Source organism: Drosophila mauritiana, chromosome 3R, assembly GCF_004382145.1.
Source record: "Drosophila mauritiana strain mau12 chromosome 3R, ASM438214v1, whole genome shotgun sequence".
Classification (NCBI taxonomy): domain Eukaryota; kingdom Metazoa; phylum Arthropoda; class Insecta; order Diptera; family Drosophilidae; genus Drosophila; species Drosophila mauritiana.
The window spans coordinates 21,043,394-21,059,316 of record NC_046670.1 but is presented as its reverse complement, the minus strand read 5'-3'; the positions used below and the strand labels follow the sequence as shown (position 1 = coordinate 21,059,316).

The 15,923-nt window shown below is 42.7% G+C and overlaps 5 protein-coding genes and 1 non-coding gene across 8 annotated transcripts in view; 3 read left to right on the top strand and 3 right to left on the bottom strand.

Moving 5' to 3' along the window:
- Positions 1-124: 124 nt before the first annotated feature.
- Positions 125-208, bottom strand: Trnal-uaa. Its single transcript has one exon. It is a non-coding gene; the product is annotated as a tRNA-Leu (tRNA).
- Positions 209-792: 584 nt separating this feature from the next.
- On the top strand, positions 793-3,240 carry LOC117144197 (E3 ubiquitin-protein ligase RNFT1). The gene is made up of 3 exons (XM_033309246.1): positions 793-2,423; positions 2,634-2,849; positions 2,908-3,240. The coding sequence occupies exons 1-3, from the start codon at positions 864-866 to the stop codon at positions 3,139-3,141; spliced, it is 2,010 nt and encodes a 669-aa protein (XP_033165137.1). The 5' UTR covers positions 793-863; the 3' UTR covers positions 3,142-3,240.
- On the bottom strand, positions 3,169-3,844 carry LOC117144198 (ADP-ribosylation factor-like protein 6-interacting protein 4). Its single transcript, XM_033309247.1, has 2 exons — positions 3,593-3,844; positions 3,169-3,525 (listed from the first exon to the last, which is right to left on the bottom strand). Exons 1-2 carry the CDS (start codon positions 3,783-3,785, stop codon positions 3,284-3,286), a joined length of 435 nt encoding a protein of 144 aa, XP_033165138.1. The 5' UTR covers positions 3,786-3,844; the 3' UTR covers positions 3,169-3,283.
- A 342-nt stretch (positions 3,845-4,186) lies between these two features.
- The window catches only part of LOC117142346 (eukaryotic translation initiation factor 4E type 2), a 43,252-nt gene continuing 31,515 nt past the window's right edge, over positions 4,187-15,923 (top strand). The window contains exons 1-3 of one of the 3 annotated variants that reach the window (XM_033306262.1): positions 4,187-4,677; positions 5,860-6,319; positions 11,071-11,822. In XM_033306262.1, the coding sequence (XP_033162153.1) occupies positions 4,640-4,677; positions 5,860-6,319; positions 11,071-11,523 (951 nt within the window). In that variant the 5' untranslated portion in view covers positions 4,187-4,639 and the 3' untranslated portion in view covers positions 11,524-11,822. Of the gene's footprint in view, positions 4,678-5,859; positions 6,320-11,070; positions 11,823-15,923 lie in introns of those variants that run through there. The other 2 variants (XM_033306263.1, XM_033306264.1) reach the window with 2 other exon arrangements.
- On the bottom strand, positions 4,767-5,810 carry LOC117142347 (UV excision repair protein RAD23 homolog B). Its single transcript, XM_033306266.1, has one exon. It carries the CDS (start codon positions 5,768-5,770, stop codon positions 4,826-4,828), a length of 945 nt encoding a protein of 314 aa, XP_033162157.1. The 5' UTR covers positions 5,771-5,810; the 3' UTR covers positions 4,767-4,825.
- LOC117142348 (syntaxin-1A) lies at positions 7,379-11,139 on the top strand. Its single transcript, XM_033306267.1, has 2 exons — positions 7,379-9,568; positions 11,071-11,139. The coding sequence occupies exons 1-2, from the start codon at positions 8,697-8,699 to the stop codon at positions 11,087-11,089; spliced, it is 891 nt and encodes a 296-aa protein (XP_033162158.1). The 5' UTR covers positions 7,379-8,696; the 3' UTR covers positions 11,090-11,139.

Below are 15,923 nucleotides of genomic sequence, written 5' to 3'. Positions count from 1 at the left end.
CTCACGTTCACATGAATTAATTTGTTAAGCTAATACTCTGCCAGGGCAATTAAACATTTTTCCTCATCTTATTAATATTATTAAAAAGAAAAAGAGTCATTCTAAAAAAATCAAATTTTACTCTTGCCAGGTGTGGGGTTCGAACCCACGCTCTCTCTCGAGAACCAGAGCTTAAATCTGGCGCCTTAGACCGCTCGGCCAACCTGGCTGAGGAAACTTGCTGTCAGAAATTAGCATATATCTTCTGCTCGCTAGTTGGAGGTATTTTAATTTATTAAATTTTTGAAATAATGTATTAAATTAATAATAATGTATTAAATTATAACTACATTACTAAGAATACCAAAAGAGGAAAATGTATGTCCTAAAAATATGTAACAACAATATGCCCGATTCTGAAGCACTACTTGCGTCTAGAAATATGTATATGCAATATGCAATTTAATTGCCATCGACACCAATAAAATTTTAAACCCCTCTCTGAAATACAGGTTACCCCTACCTCCATGAACAAATTTATGTTAAAAAAGTAGCTGAGTTTGTTTTTAAAAATCCACAGTCCACACATGTTCCACCCCAAAGTGTGACCGTACATGTCCTATTGCTTAAAAATTATGTTTCAAGATTTTGTGTTGATTTTTTTATCTTAACTAAATCTTATATAAAAATCGTTTTTTTTTTTAATTCAAGATAGTTAGAAGTGTATTGATAATGTTGAATTCGGTTTTAACCGCGTTCATTTTGAGCGAAATTTGGTGTGACCAGCTGACAGCGGAGGCAAAATACGAGAGACTTTGTTAGAAGTATTGGTGTTCTAAGTGAAAAAAGGCCAGCTCCAAGCATTGGAGATTGGATGTGGAACAATGAACAACAGCCCCAAGGATCCCTATCGTGGAGGAGGAGGAGGTTCTGGGCCCCAGGATGGCGCTGGATCGACCGGTGTGTCCATCAACATCGAGAGCGACGACAATGACTCGACGACGGCGGAACACGACTGCCTGCTGCCTGCCTCCTCATCGTCGGTGACCTCTGGTGGTGGCGTCGGCGGAGGAGGCATCGCCTCTGGGGGATCGCCCAACATCAGCGTAAACCTGGAGCACCAACACATACCAACGGCGCGGAGCAGCAGTCTTAGTGGTGGTAATGTCCGTCATGGTAACATTCTATCCACATTTTTGGCCCGTCAGCGCTCGTACACGCCAGCCAGCAACAGCAGTTCTCCGGTGCGTGTGACCACACAGATGAACCGTCGTCTTCAGCAGTCCCGTAGTATGGGCGCCAACACCGGTGGCAGTCTCGAGGAGCCGTCCAGCGCCGGAGCAGCAGGTGGAGCAGCAGCATCGCCAGGAACTGCTGCAGGTGTTCGGCAAATGGGCTTTTGGCGTGTCAACCTCAACGATGTCTTTTCGCTTTCAACGGCCTCGTCGACGGAGGCACTGCGGTCCTTCATCTCACATTCCAATTTTAGATATCCACCTGCAACCGCTGCAGCCCCCGCGGCACCAGGACCTCAGCCAGCCGCCAATCCCGTAGACAACTCGCATATACTGCTCGGCCAGCAGCAGCCAGCAATGCCTGAGCCAGTCAGTCCTCTGCGATACGGGCGCGTTGCGGCCGGATCTGGAGCCAGCTCAGCTGGAGCTATGGGCAGAAGTATTTCGCTGCGTGAGGGTGAGATGCGACACAATCACAGCCTTAACGGAGGACGGCACAATGCCAGTGTCATTGGACTAAACAGCACTCCGGCGACCTTCGACGAACGCGAAGCAAATGAGAGCCAAGACCTTGACGAAAGCGATGGCAACGTGGAGAACGGAGGTGGAGGTGGCAATCCACCAGAGCCCGCAGAGAATAATCCAGAGGACGAACATCTCATCTCGGATGACATGGTGGTCCAGATTCTCAGCCATTTTGTGCGCTATCTGCCGCTTATCTTTATACTGTTTATCAAGTTTTTACACGACCACCTGCTGGGCATTATGGATCTTCTGGTGCTGCAGACTGTGATGTACAATGTTAACCGATCAGTACGCAATCAGGTGGCCCGTCTAGCTCAGAAGAACTACGCCGTGATGGTGCGGGATGCTTTCCTCGTTGCCGTGGTGGTTACAGTGCGTCTATTTTTGGCCACTTCGCCGCCAGATCCGTTTGGTCTGATTGTGCCGCCTCCCAGAAAATCCGTTTTCATAGAGGTCACAGCGCTGCCTTTTCACACTAGCTCGGAAGGCGACAGCCCGACAACATCATCGGAACCCATCAGGGCCAACATGTACAAAGATACGTACAAATCTGTGAATGTGATCCCACTGGGCATGTTGTTTTACTACATTGCTGTGAGCGATCTCATTATCAAACTGCTGACAATGCTGGTCAAACTTATAATTACCATGCTGCCGCACCACTTGATGAGACTTAAAGTGCGGGTGAGTAATGCCTTTCCACAGGGATCAATGTGCGATAAATTCCCAATGCCATAGCAGAAAATTAACGCAATTGATGAAATCTTAGTTTTTGCATTACCAACTCAAAAACATTCTTAATTTTAATTTAATTAAGAGCTTTATCAAATGGGAAATGGAAAGTCACATTTGTAATATACATTTCCATTCATATAAATTGTATTCGCATTTCAGGCTCGGCTTTATGTGTTGGTCGAGTACATTTCTCAGTTCTACCGGGCGATGACACCCATTACCCAGTGGTTCCTATTTCTCTACGAGTCCTACTCCGGCCTGGAGGTGGTCTCCGGAGGACTTTTTTCCGCACTGTACCTGGGTGCCAAGATATTTGAGCTGGTGGAGCGCGGCAAGTCGCTAAAGAAAGCCATTGTGACCTTTAGAAAAAATATTGTATGAATGCCTGAGACTTGAAAGTTATGTACCCATTTCTAATACAAATTTATTCAAGGACTCTGAGCGACCGCCGACCAAGGACGAGCTGGATGCTGCGGGTGCCCTGTGTCCAATCTGCCATGACGCCTTCAACACACCCACTGTGCTGGAGTGCGGCCACATTTTCTGTGATGAGTGCGTCCAGACCTGGTTCAAGCGCGAACAGACCTGTCCGATGTGCAGGGCGAAGGTCAGCGATGATCCCGCCTGGCAGGACGGCAGCACTACCTTCTTCCATCAGTTGTACTAGCTGCGCCACCAAAGAAATTTCCACGGATTTCGCGTGTACATATAGTCGCTAGCTAGCCCTTTGTTTAATTAAACTGACAGTTATTAATTATTACTACAAGTCATGAAATAGCTTAAGATATTTTTGCATTTTTGGTAATTAGCTATTTGCGACGCTTGGCGGCGTTCAGAGATCTGGCTTCGTAGAACTCTCCATCACCGCGGGTGGCCTTCTTGTTGATCTCCAGGTGGCGCTCTTTGGTCACAATCTCTTCCAGCACCTCACTGTCGCCTTTGATGAGCCGGACGCGGCCCGTCACCGGGTCCACCTCTTTGCGGATCTGGCTCTGACGGCGCTGGTATTCCTCTGGAGTTTCCGGGGCATGTGATTTGCTATTCATCAGTGCTTGGGTTTTGGGGTGGGTTCAGAGTGTTCAGCAATAATAAATATATACAGGGGGGCTCTTACGGACCTATTGGTATGGCAAAGTCATCCTCCTCCTCCTGGTTGACCCTTTCAGGCTGTATTGGTGATGGTGAAGCTATCGGCGGGGATTCTTCCTTTTTTCGGCTGTGTTTCTTGGATTTCTTGGACTTGTGCTTTTCCTTGTGTTCCCTGCGCTTCTCCTTGTGCTTTTTCTTTGATTTTTTTTCACTTTTTCCCATTTCGCGGCTTGCAAGTGAACGTAAACAAACCGATTTTTGAAGAATGACAGCAAAAATTCGATACTTTGATACCCTATAACCAAATATGGGGTATGTTGTGTCGAAGGTATGTTGATGCATTCTTATAAAATATTTTGCAATTTATGTGCCCAGTTTTATGGGCATTATTACATTATAATGTAACTTCTTATAATTATTGGAGTTGAAATAAATGTTGGTATTTAAGTCGCTTAAATTCCCTATCAAACAACGAAAATTAACCAATTGAAAAATGAATGAAATAATTTGAAAGGATATACCCTATTCACTAGGGTATGTTATTGCACTACATGCAGTGTTAGCCAATGTCAAAATTCCTCTTCGACCTACAGCACTGGACGATTTTGACAGCGCCGCGTGGAATGTGGATAGCAAGTGGAACCTAATCGGACGCATGTTGTGTTGTGTACAAAAAGAAACGTCAAACTAAAGTCGAGCGAACCAAAACTAAACGGCCAAGAAATAAGCAAACCCACTATAAAACGGAAAGGATAAGGCACAGGAAATACGATTGCTTACCAGAGAGAGCGGCGGACCCGTAGCGAACCGCTCCCCCAAATAGCGGCTGCCCCAAAAAATCGCCCACAAGAGAATCCACCAAAAACCCATTTGCCCACTCACACACACACACACGCGCAGCCAAGGAGCAAAAGAAGAATTGCGCCAGAAGAAGCAGCAGCATAAAGAATCTAGTAGTGCAAACACCCGGATCCACAGGTACTCGTTCCAGAGGTTGGAACAGCGCCACAGGAACAGCCAAGCAGTCAACAGAAGATCACCAGTATCAGCTACCAGTTAGCATCATAATTGCCAGGATGAGCATGGAGAAAGTAGCCAACAAGCAGTACGAGACGTAAGTGGAGCACCTCCACCACCCACGCGCACCGCCTGCCCCACACAACCACTATCCCGGCCAGCAACAAAACTGGGCCAGCACCATCTTTACTTGGCCAATTGTTAGGTTATGTTCTGGGTGCATTTACGTGCTCCCAATCGCTTTATTAATCTCGATCCTCTTCTGACTGGCGGATTAGTATCTCTGCGGCCAGCTGCTCGTCCTTGTCGCAGGCCAGATAGGCCTGAACGGCCATCACACGTTCGAAACCCAGTGCCTCCAAACGCCCTACGGCGGCGGCTTCTTCGGCGGTTAAAGTAATCTCTAAATGTCCCACCTCGTTCGTGCGACGTGCACCGCCTGAAATCATGTTCAGGAAGCCCTGGTTACGCCCTAAGGCTTCGAAGGTAGCCGGATCGGTTTCAGCCAGTCTGTCCATGAGTCGGTGCATTAGTTCTGGATTCTGATTAAGCATCTCATGCATCCGTGTAATGCTAGGATCTGCCAATAAGTGCTGCAATTGCTCACTTGCCTGTACGTTCGGGACTGCAGCTAATCCCTGCTCTGAAGCAACCTCCTGGGGAATCCCATTGATCAAATACTCTATAGCCCTTTCCGGATGATTGAAGCTGGCCCGGAGGGCTGAGCGTACCTCCTCTTCGCCATATCCCATGGACATGAGATCGTTCACCCATTGATCATTGGGAGCTAGTGAAGGCGCCACATCCTCTGTGCGCAAAACAGTTGGGCCAGCGGCCAACGGTGGTGTCGGGGCAACCTGCTTTTCTGGCGGGCTCTCAATAACCTTCTTCTTACCCATCAACACAATGATCTTGTCCTCGGCTATACGATATTCACTGAGGGGCATGGCATCCTCCATAATGCGGCCATTGTATATCAGCTGAAGGTTCTCCGCGGCCATGGCGACTTCGGGTGATTTGCCCAATCTCTGCTTCAGAGCCCTCACCTCCTGCGATTCGTCCATCTCCAAAGTGATGGTGCGTTGGTCCAGCATGCGTATAGACAGCTTCATCGTTTTTTCTTTTTTGTTAAACTTAATTTTGCTGCGAGTGTTTGTGATAGTTATGTGAATGTGCGGCGGTTGTGTCATTTGGTAAACCTAATGTCAAATTTGATCTACATACAGCCTTTGACATACTAATCAAAATCTATTTTGTGTGTCATGTACTCGCGTTACAGGAAAAACTGGCCAGATATCGTCGACAGCGACGACAGCGATGTGGATAACGAGATAGATGTGGACAACCTGCCGCCACTGGAGGTGGGTCCCGGCGAGAACCGGCTGCAGCACACATACTGCCTCTGGTTCTCTCGCAAGGAGACGCAGCGGGCGGCCGCCGACTACAGCAAGTCGCTGCACATGGTCGGCCGGTGCGCCAGCGTGCAGCAGTGGTGGTCGCTCTACTCGCACCTCATCCGGCCCACAGCCCTGAAGCCCTACCGGGAGCTCCTCCTCTTCAAGCAGGGTATCATACCGATGTGGGAGGACCCGGCGAACAGCAAGGGTGGACAATGGTTGATACGGCTGCGCAAGAACAAGGTCGACCGGGCATGGGAGAACGTTTGTATGGCGATGCTCGGGGAGCAGTTCCTCGTCGGCGACGAGATATGCGGAGTCGTGCTACAGACGAAATATCCGGTGAGTTTTAAAGAACCTTTATAATGTCTTATTTGGGGAAACCATGCCAGAATACCTTGTTATCTTGCTTTCTTAAAAAGTGGCATTTTTAAGACCCATAAACAATAGTAAATATCCTTAACAGGTATATCCTAAACAGATGCTTAAAGTATTTGCTTTTTTCCTCGATTAAATCAAATGCTTTTTAAAATTTAATTGTACTAATTTCCTTCTAAGTTCTTAAGTGAATTAGCATGTAAATTTCGTAACTTAAAATTTATAATTGAACAAAGTGAATTTTTGAATGTTTCTGCAATAGGACCAGTGTTGGGCAACGTTCTACAGCGGTTCACTGCCCTTGGTGTTACTTAATTTTAATATTTATTTATAAATGCCGCGTATATATATTATTGCATTTTGCGGCCCATTCCCCAGTTCCTTTTCAGCTCGCGATTCGCTTAAACCAAAGTGCCGGTCGCGATTCATTCATGAAAATTCTCGCGCATGACGTATCTCAGTGCAAATGGGATCCACAAACAAACCTGTGCAGATTGTTGTTGCTGTTGTGTGGGACTGACGTAATGGAACTTATGTGGCGGCATTTTTAGTACATTTCATTACGCGTTTTGCTGGCCTTTTCGCGGCTGTTGACAGCAAAAGTGAAAATACAAAAATGCCGAGCAAAAGGGAAAACAGAATCCACTTGCGGATTGCTTTTACAATCAAAAGTAAAAGGCTTACACATTAAAGTCTTGATTACATCAGCATGAAATTATCTTTCCCACGCTTAGCTTTTAAATATGAAGATGAGCAGATATCAATTAAATTACTTAAAAAGAAATATCCTGTTCTAGAAATAATATAAAATACCGAAATTCATAATATACCAGCAAGAAGGAGATTGCAGGATCCACATCCAAATACACCCACATTGTGAGAATGAAAATGTTCCCAATTGTCAGTGCTGAATTGGTTGGAGTCCCCGCTTAGTCCTGTTTTTAGTCTGGTATTTTAAGCTACTCAATGAAGTATATTTCCAAGGAAATCTTTGCGAACCGGAAGGTATATTCTGGTAGTGACGGCACGGTCACACTCGAAAATTGTTTGCCCGCGCGAGGTGCTGCGTTTCGTTTCGGCTCGCATCGAAAACACAAAAAAAACTCTTGGCCGCCGGGAAAATCGCGAAACAATATTGGGTTTTTTGTGAAAAAATCAAGAAAAATATTGTCAACACATTTGCCTCAGATAACAACAAAGAAATGTGCGTTTGAAACGATTGGTGACAACAACAAATCGTGGAACCTAGACAGCCTGTGTGCGAGAGCGAGAGCGTGGTCGTGCGTCCCTCTCCAACACACACACTGAATCGGCGCCGACGACGCGTACGCAACAAACGAAAATAAAACGCAAGCGAAAAGGAGAGAGAAAGAACAAATAACGCCCACCGTAACACCCCCCGCGAATAAGAAGAAGCAGAGTAGCTAAAGCAGAGAAAGACGAAGAAGCAGCAGCAAAGGCAGACGGCAGAATTGGAGCTTTGCGCAGAAATCGATTTTTTTGCCCATTTTAAGAGATTTTCGGTAGCCTCTCCCACTGCCGAAAATCGTTTATCGCCACTGCTGCGTGCGTGTTTTGTGTGTGTGTGTGTGCGTGTGCCTGTGCGAAAGTGAAACAAACAAATTCACCAAGCAAAAGATTAATATTATATGGTACCAGTGTGAGTCACAAATAACAAGAGAGAAAAAAAAAACAGAAAAAAGAAAAATTAATTCAGCAGCAGCTTTAGCTTTTTAGCTGCTGGCATTGAAGAGGTGCTCTGCCGCAGTCGACGTCTCTGCCGCCGCCCGCAACACGCGCTCTCTTTGCCTCTCTCCGTCTCTCTTGTGAGCGAAATAACACCACACCAAACGACACACACACGAAAAAAGCATAATAATATTAACCAAAACGCCAGCCAAAGTGCCAGTTAAGTTATAATTATACACTAAAAGTAAACCGAGCAAAGAGAGAGCTGCCAGCCAAAAGCGGAAAATCAATAAAAGGTCTCTCGCAAAAGTGGAAAAACGTGCAAACAAGTTAAAAGCAAGGCTGCAAAAAAGAAAAAGGAAAAACTCCGCGCGCGTTTACACGTGTGGTTTATGTGTGTGTGCGTGTTTAACGTTTAACTGCTAATCGCAAAAACGCAATCTGCGAAGACCGCGTAACAAAGGCTTACGTAAAGCTTGGCCAAGGGAAAGAGCCAACTAACAACGAAGCATAAAAAACAATATAAAAAAAATACAACAAATTTGAAAAGTAAACAAGGATAGTCACAGAAATTCGAAACTCCCCAATTATCAAATCGGGAATAACATTCTCGCACAGCCTTCAAAAACCAGGATAATACCCCGACACAAAGATGACTAAAGACAGATTAGCCGCTCTCCATGCCGCCCAATCCGACGACGAGGAGGAGACGGAGGTGGCCGTCAATGTGGATGGCCATGATTCCTACATGGACGACTTCTTCGCCCAGGTGGAGGAGATCCGCGGGATGATCGACAAGGTGCAGGACAACGTCGAGGAGGTGAAGAAGAAGCACTCGGCCATCCTGTCCGCCCCGCAAACGGACGAGAAGACCAAGCAAGAGCTGGAGGATCTGATGGCCGACATCAAGAAGAATGCCAATCGCGTTCGCGGCAAGCTCAAGGGCATCGAGCAGAACATCGAGCAGGAGGAGCAGCAGAATAAGTCGTCGGCGGATCTGAGAATCCGGAAGACGCAGCACTCGACGTTGTCACGGAAATTCGTCGAGGTGATGACCGAGTACAATCGCACGCAGACCGATTACCGAGAGCGCTGCAAGGGAAGGATACAGCGTCAGCTGGAGATTACCGGACGACCGACCAACGACGATGAGCTGGAAAAGATGCTGGAGGAGGGCAACTCGTCTGTGTTCACGCAGGGCATCATCATGGAGACGCAGCAGGCCAAACAGACGCTGGCGGACATTGAGGCCCGCCACCAGGACATCATGAAGCTGGAGACATCGATCAAGGAGCTGCACGACATGTTCATGGACATGGCCATGCTGGTGGAGTCGCAGGGCGAGATGATCGATCGCATTGAGTACCATGTGGAGCACGCTATGGACTATGTGCAGACGGCAACTCAGGACACCAAGAAGGCGCTCAAGTACCAGAGTAAAGCCCGACGAAAGAAGATCATGATACTGATCTGCCTCACTGTGCTGGGCATCTTAGCGGCCTCATATGTTAGCAGTTATTTCATGTAAATCTCGAATGCAATTACTTACACGCCACACACACTCACACCTCTCCACACACCCACACATTATATATCTCATCCAGACCCGATCTATATACATAGGATGTTGCGCAACCCACCCAGAGAAATTGCAGAAGACAAAATCTAAACTTAAACTGTAAGAGACCGCAACCAGTGAACCCCCGATAAAAAAAGAAATGCACACGAAATTAATTAGGGCTCGATTACACCAATTATAGCTATTATGATATATAGAGAAAACATGTATGGTTAGTAAGCAAGAGTCTCAAGTCCCCAGAGTCTATCCTAAATACACATGAAACTCAAGTTATAGCTACCAGAATCTTTAGTACTTGTAAACAAATTGCTAATTGAAAATTTATAAAACCAATGCGAAGAGAGTTAAAACACAAAAACTACAAGACACGTAATTGCAAACAAAGAAAACATGAAATTTTATTGATTATTGTTATAATGCGAAGCAAAAAAAAACGAGAATTGTAATAAAAAGAAAGGAACACTACTCCACTCAAACACACAAGACACACTCATTGCAAATGCTTTGCAGGGAAAAGTGAAAGAAAATCTTGTTGATTTCCTCGTCGTTTTTCCGACTTTGAAAATGCATTTAGTTTTTGTTCGTTTAGCTAGTTTAGTTCTCCTGTTGAAAACTCACACAAAAGTAGCCTCATCACCCACACACTCACAACACCGATGAAGAGGAGAAAGATGCAACAAATCTCTAGTTCACTTTTGAATATTTATGATAAAAAGATTGTTTATTATACGATATAATAACTATATTGACTATTTACTATAATGCTATTTACTTAACATGTTCATATTTATTGAATGCATATGAAATATATAAATTATACAAACACAGCGCATATATATATACAAATATAAACCTAGATAAATAGCTAACTCGGACATTCTAAATGGAGATGATAATGCGAAACGAAAACATGAGAAGTTGAGGAAGTTGATGGAATGCCGATTTTAAAGGGGTAAACAATTCAATCACACTCACATATATAGACAGCTTCAAATTAATCGGCAAACAGTTAAATTTAAAGTTGGTTATTCAGTTTTTTCTTTGTTTTGTTGCGCAAACAATTGAACAAGTTTTTGTATTTGTGGCTTAATCTACCGGAAAAACTAGTTTTCTTTTGTTGATTTCCGCTTTTTTTTTGTAATCGCCAGAAAAGTTAACTGAAATTAATGGATTTTGGTTTCAGCTATGATTTCATTTCTCACACTCACACCGCACCGCACACACAGTTTGTAATACTTTTTCTTTCTGATTAACCTAATTTATTTTTCCTTTCTTTCCTCCCACCGATCCACATCTGAAAAACTAACAATCGGAATTCAAATTCAAAACTATACTACCCATACATAACATCTGGCATGCGGCTGTAAAATCCAATTTAACAAATAAATCAAACCAATCAACTCAACTCTTTCTGCACTCACAATGAAAAACGAACAAAACCATATAGAATCCAAGCATCCAAGTAGCATGCTCATCAAGGCCAATAATCTGCATTATCTACACACGTTTTGTAGTACAATTCGGACAATGCAAAATCATTATAGTTACTAATAACAATAAACGCAATGTGTATGACTTTTTGACAATTATTGTGATTAAGATACACGAAGAAATGCTTTCGCTTCTAAGTAGGAAATGCAAATTTGTTAATGCACCGCCAAACGAACTGGTCGATTTCTGTTTTGATCACACGAAATTACCAACTGCAAATGTCAGACCTGCATTACAAGCACGTTTATTTCTTATTCAATTCGTTAATTCACCTTTTGATCTTTTGAACGAGCAACGAATAAATGGGAAAATGAAAGCCCAAAACTGCAACTACAACAGCAATAGCGCAAATCAGCACGTTTTCACCACAAAAACAAAAGCAACAACAACTGCAAAAAAAAAAAAATAAAAAAAATAAAACACCCAGTTAACCGAACGCGTTCAGTGAAAAGAAAATCAAAAGAAATATTACTACTTCGTATTATGTCAATCAATCAAGCTGCGATTTAATTTCAACCACATAAAAATGCAATCTAAAGGCCCGAAAAAATTCGACAAATTCGAAAAATTATCGAAAAACGCGACTCCGCCCTGCCACGCCCTCACGTTCATTGGGAATTCCAGTCCGGGTTCCAGTGTTCCAGCGATACAGACCCGCAGCTTCCAGTGCGAATAAACAGCTGCATTGCTCCATTCCCACACGCTGAGGTGAGTAATACGATATAATTATTCAACATTTAGCATTCTTTTTATCGGCAATTCCCGCAATTACTCTCTCTACGTTTACGTTTACATTGAAAAATCGCCGAAGGTCGCGTTTCGATGTCCTTTAAAGTCCCCTTTGTCACTCTGCGCCCCTTTTTGTGGCACCCACCGCCCCCTTGAAGTTCCGCCCTTTTTCTATTAATGAATTCGTGCCCTTTGTGTGTTGCGACATTTCGAGTTTCAAGTGTGCGAAACAGAGGGAGCGATAAAGAATCAGCCAAACAAGATCTTGGCAAACGAATGAAGCAAAACAAAAAAGAAACTTTAATTTCTTACCGCTAGGGTACGTGGGGCATATTGGGCTGCGGCAGCAGTGAACATTTTTGGTTTTATAACTTTATAAGCTTCCATAGAAACTACTATATATAAAGTATCTTTGAGCGTATAACTTTAAAAGCTTATATAGAAAATATTCTATATAAAGTATCTTATAGTCAGTCCATTCTATTTGCTAGTTTTTTTTACATATGTTGTGCTCCATTTGTTTTAATCATCGTTACTTTCATTTCTATTTGTCACTCGGCGCTTTTCATCTTGATGTCATTAAAAAGAATACTATCTAATTAATAGGCAGTCTTTCTAACTAAATGGGATATGGACAATTGACGAGATAGTGAATATTTATAGCGCAATAATTGTATAAAAAAGTTATCTTTCTCCTTAATTACATTGTGAGGCTATTAAACAACAAGTTTAGTTTATTAAATCAAGTGAATGCACTGGTTTTGTCATTATAGAAAACGTATATCAAATGTCTCACTCGAATATTTTTTCCAACCTCGTCATACAAATATGTATATTCAAACCAAGTTAAGGCACTTATTTTCTCACTTTTCGCTTTTATTTGTTACTTATAACAAAAGCATCTTGCCGTTGATGATCTCATGCAGCTTTTATCGAGTCATTTGTTGCTCTTTTTTTTTGGGTTTTGTGTATGTTTTTAAAGCTCGCTTTAAAGTAAATATTTCTACAAATAATATAATATCTAAGTAGTTCACATTCATTTATCTTTTGCTTAGCTTATTTTTAAACGATGACCCCAGGAAGAGCACGATATCGTGCCAGTTGCGTGTTTAATTTGAAGGCATTATCCATCTGTGAACGTTTCATTTAATATGGCCCGTTTATCATGTATCATTTCATTTCATTTAGTTTTCCCCATCACACTTCCTGTCAGCGATTCTGAACGAGCTGAACGAATATCGCCATATCGCCGCCCCTCTAATGTGAGTCGAACATGCAGAGAGTTCGCGCCTCCCCCGATTCAAAATGTTGGCTTTGAATTGAGTCATCGTTGTCACCCAGCGACCTTACACTTTTGTTCCCTGCCTTCTTCACCCAGCCGAGTGGCTCACTAATTTATCATAGGCGCTTTGGTGTACTGAAAGAAACAACGTCGTGTTCCATTATACAGTTAATTTACTATGAAGAACTTGAGTCATGTATCCGGATTTTTTGAGTTAATGATGCAGAAGTTTCATTCCAAAGCGCTTGCGTATGGAAAAAGGAATCTTATAACCGAAATACCTTATATTTACTTATTCTACACTTGATAAAATCTTATTTACTTTTCACTCCAATTAGTTATTAAACGGTTTAAAGCAGTTGTTCAAATGTACACTAGACTAAAAACGATGAGCTGTGCAAAGTAACTGATGAATCATCAGTGTTATCACTTGATAATGGTCTATCGGCTGGCATAGATAACGAAGGTGTGTGTGGGCAGCACTTGACTTTGTGCCCATGTCCCGCTCTTTGCGAACTGCCACTGTGGGGCAAATCCGTCTGAAATGTTCGAATGCAATTAAAAGTTTAGCCCTTGAGTGACGTATACTCGCCGCATTCACATGTAACCATTTTTTTTTTTCAAAGTCTTTGCCTTTTCACCTTGTTGTGCTCTATCACATGGCTTTTGTTTGCCTTGTTGTTCTCAAGCCCTCATGTGGTAAAAATGCCCGCAGCATTGTGTACCCATCTTCAAAGGGTATATTGGGCTGCATAGAATTTACTAGCAAGTTCTGGTAACTAATATGTTAAGGGATGTCTAGAAAAGTGAATTATTTCAAACTTTTAGGAGCCAGGATGAGTTGTGAATATTTACAGGGTAGCTGCTGGTGCGACTCCAGCTTTTCGCCCATTTGTTGGCTTTATGTCGGCCTTCTTTTCTGCCAACAGAGTTTGATGACACCACACTGCAGTGCCACGCCCCCATGCAGTATTCAGTATTTGTCAGTCATGAATTCAATTTATATATTTATCTACTTTTTTTCACTTGTTCTCTGCTCTTATTTATGTTTACTTATTTGTCTGACTATCTATTATTTTGATGGCTTGCCAAATTCAGCTTTTTTTTTGCATCGATGTGGGAGTTTTTATTCGTTGGCCTCGTCTTGTATTTTTCCCGTATCTCAACTTTGTCTGGTGAGTCACAAATCTTACCGGCTTATATGAGTACATATATGTTTTGTTGTTAGCTGTCAGCCGACGATTTGATTTATTGATTCACAAGGAGAAGCCATTTTTGCCGAACCAAATGAATATCCAGTACGTGTAATATCTGCTATCAATGTGAACTTGACTGAGTGGGGCACTTTAACTCATCTCATCTCGGATGTGGAAAGTTTTTTAGAATCGTCATTGTCGTGTTAACATTTGAAACTCGTCCGCCAAGATGCTTCTCTCTCAACAAACTTGAAAACTTTTTGATTCGCAGGGCTAAAGTTTCGTTTTCTTCAGGCTCTCTGACCATGTAGAAATTTGCAATGCACAAAGGAACAGGAAGCCTGCATCCTGCATCCTGCATCCTTCATCCCGTTTCCTGCATTTTCCACATCCGAAGCAGACAAAATGCAAGGAATTTATGTGTACAGAGCAGTAAGATAAAGAATTCTCCTAAGAACTTTAGCTCTTAAATATTTTATATTATATGTATATCCATCATATATAGTTTTTTTAAAGTGTAGAAACGCAAGATGGCTTTGGCGTGGAATCAAATTTGCTGAAAATCATAAATTTGTATATGCCCAAGCTCAAATTAGAAGAAAATGGAACGGGTGGCGTTAGGCAAAGGCTTAGCTATCGATTTTTGTCGGCGTTGCGAAACAATTTGTTAATTGAAAACAAATTTTCATGGCACGTCGGATGAGCTTCGGCTCAGAGGTGTGTTGTGAGAAGTGGGCGGCGTTTTGGGGGTGGTTGGATTTCAATATGACCCATGGGGGCCATCCAAAACTGGACAAAGAGCACACACACACACGAAAGTGGGCGTGGATTTTGTTAAGCTAGCAAAATTAATTTAGAGTTTTGTTCGTACAACAACATTTTCATAGGCTATAAAACCAACGTGTAATCCCCAAAAAGTAATTAAATTTTTGCAAAGTTTTTTTTTGTTAAATATGCAAAACAAAAATGACAAACTTGTATATATTGTTGTAGCAAAATAAATTAATTGTTTGGTAATAAGTTGTATTTTATTTTATGTATCTTTTCTTAACATGAAATCAGTTTGTTTAAAATAAAATGTATATAATTTCAACTGAGTAAATCCTGGAATAATACCAAATTAATTCTGATTCGGTCTTAGCCCAAAGGGTATGAAAGTCCTTTAATACATGTGGCTTGACCCTTTTTTTGGGGGGATTTACTTCCTTTTGCGGAAAGAGTTCATTCGCCTACTTTTATGTACTCCCAAAACATCAGATACGCCTGGCTCGTGACCACGCCCACCTGCCCTTCTTTTTTTTTTTTTTTTTTTGCCAAATTATATGTGTATTTAATGCTGCTGCAGTGGCAAGACAAAAAACAAAAAACAAAAACATGAAATGAGTTCTGCTGGGCATTTAACGAGTGGCAGGGAAAAAATAAAATGGGTAGCCCGAGGAAAACCTGACCCAGTAATACGATGTGGGTGGTTTGTTTGGTGTGGGCTCCATTGTTCCCTTAACCACGAAAAGAGCGAAAAAAAGGGTTGAAAGTGACTGCCATTGGCAAGGTTGACCCAGGCTTCTTACGATACGATTTTCATATTTTCCCGCCCCTGTTTTC

Bases quoted from the DNA above. Each gene is read 5' to 3' on its own strand.
- LOC117142348 (XM_033306267.1), top strand. From the start codon at position 8,697: ATGACTAAAGACAGATTAGCCGCTCTCCATGCCGCCCAATCCGACGAC.
- LOC117142347 (XM_033306266.1), bottom strand. From the start codon at position 5,770: ATGACACAACCGCCGCACATTCACATAACTATCACAAACACTCGCAGC.
- LOC117144197 (XM_033309246.1), top strand. From the start codon at position 864: ATGAACAACAGCCCCAAGGATCCCTATCGTGGAGGAGGAGGAGGTTCT. The intron at 2,424-2,633 runs GTGAGTAATGCC...TTCGCATTTCAG, and splicing joins TGATGAGACTTAAAGTGCGG to GCTCGGCTTTATGTGTTGGT. The intron at 2,850-2,907 runs GTATGAATGCCT...AATTTATTCAAG, and splicing joins TGACCTTTAGAAAAAATATT to GACTCTGAGCGACCGCCGAC.
- LOC117144198 (XM_033309247.1), bottom strand. From the start codon at position 3,785: ATGGGAAAAAGTGAAAAAAAATCAAAGAAAAAGCACAAGGAGAAGCGC. The intron at 3,526-3,592 runs GTCCGTAAGAGC...CCAAAACCCAAG, and splicing joins TGACTTTGCCATACCAATAG to CACTGATGAATAGCAAATCA.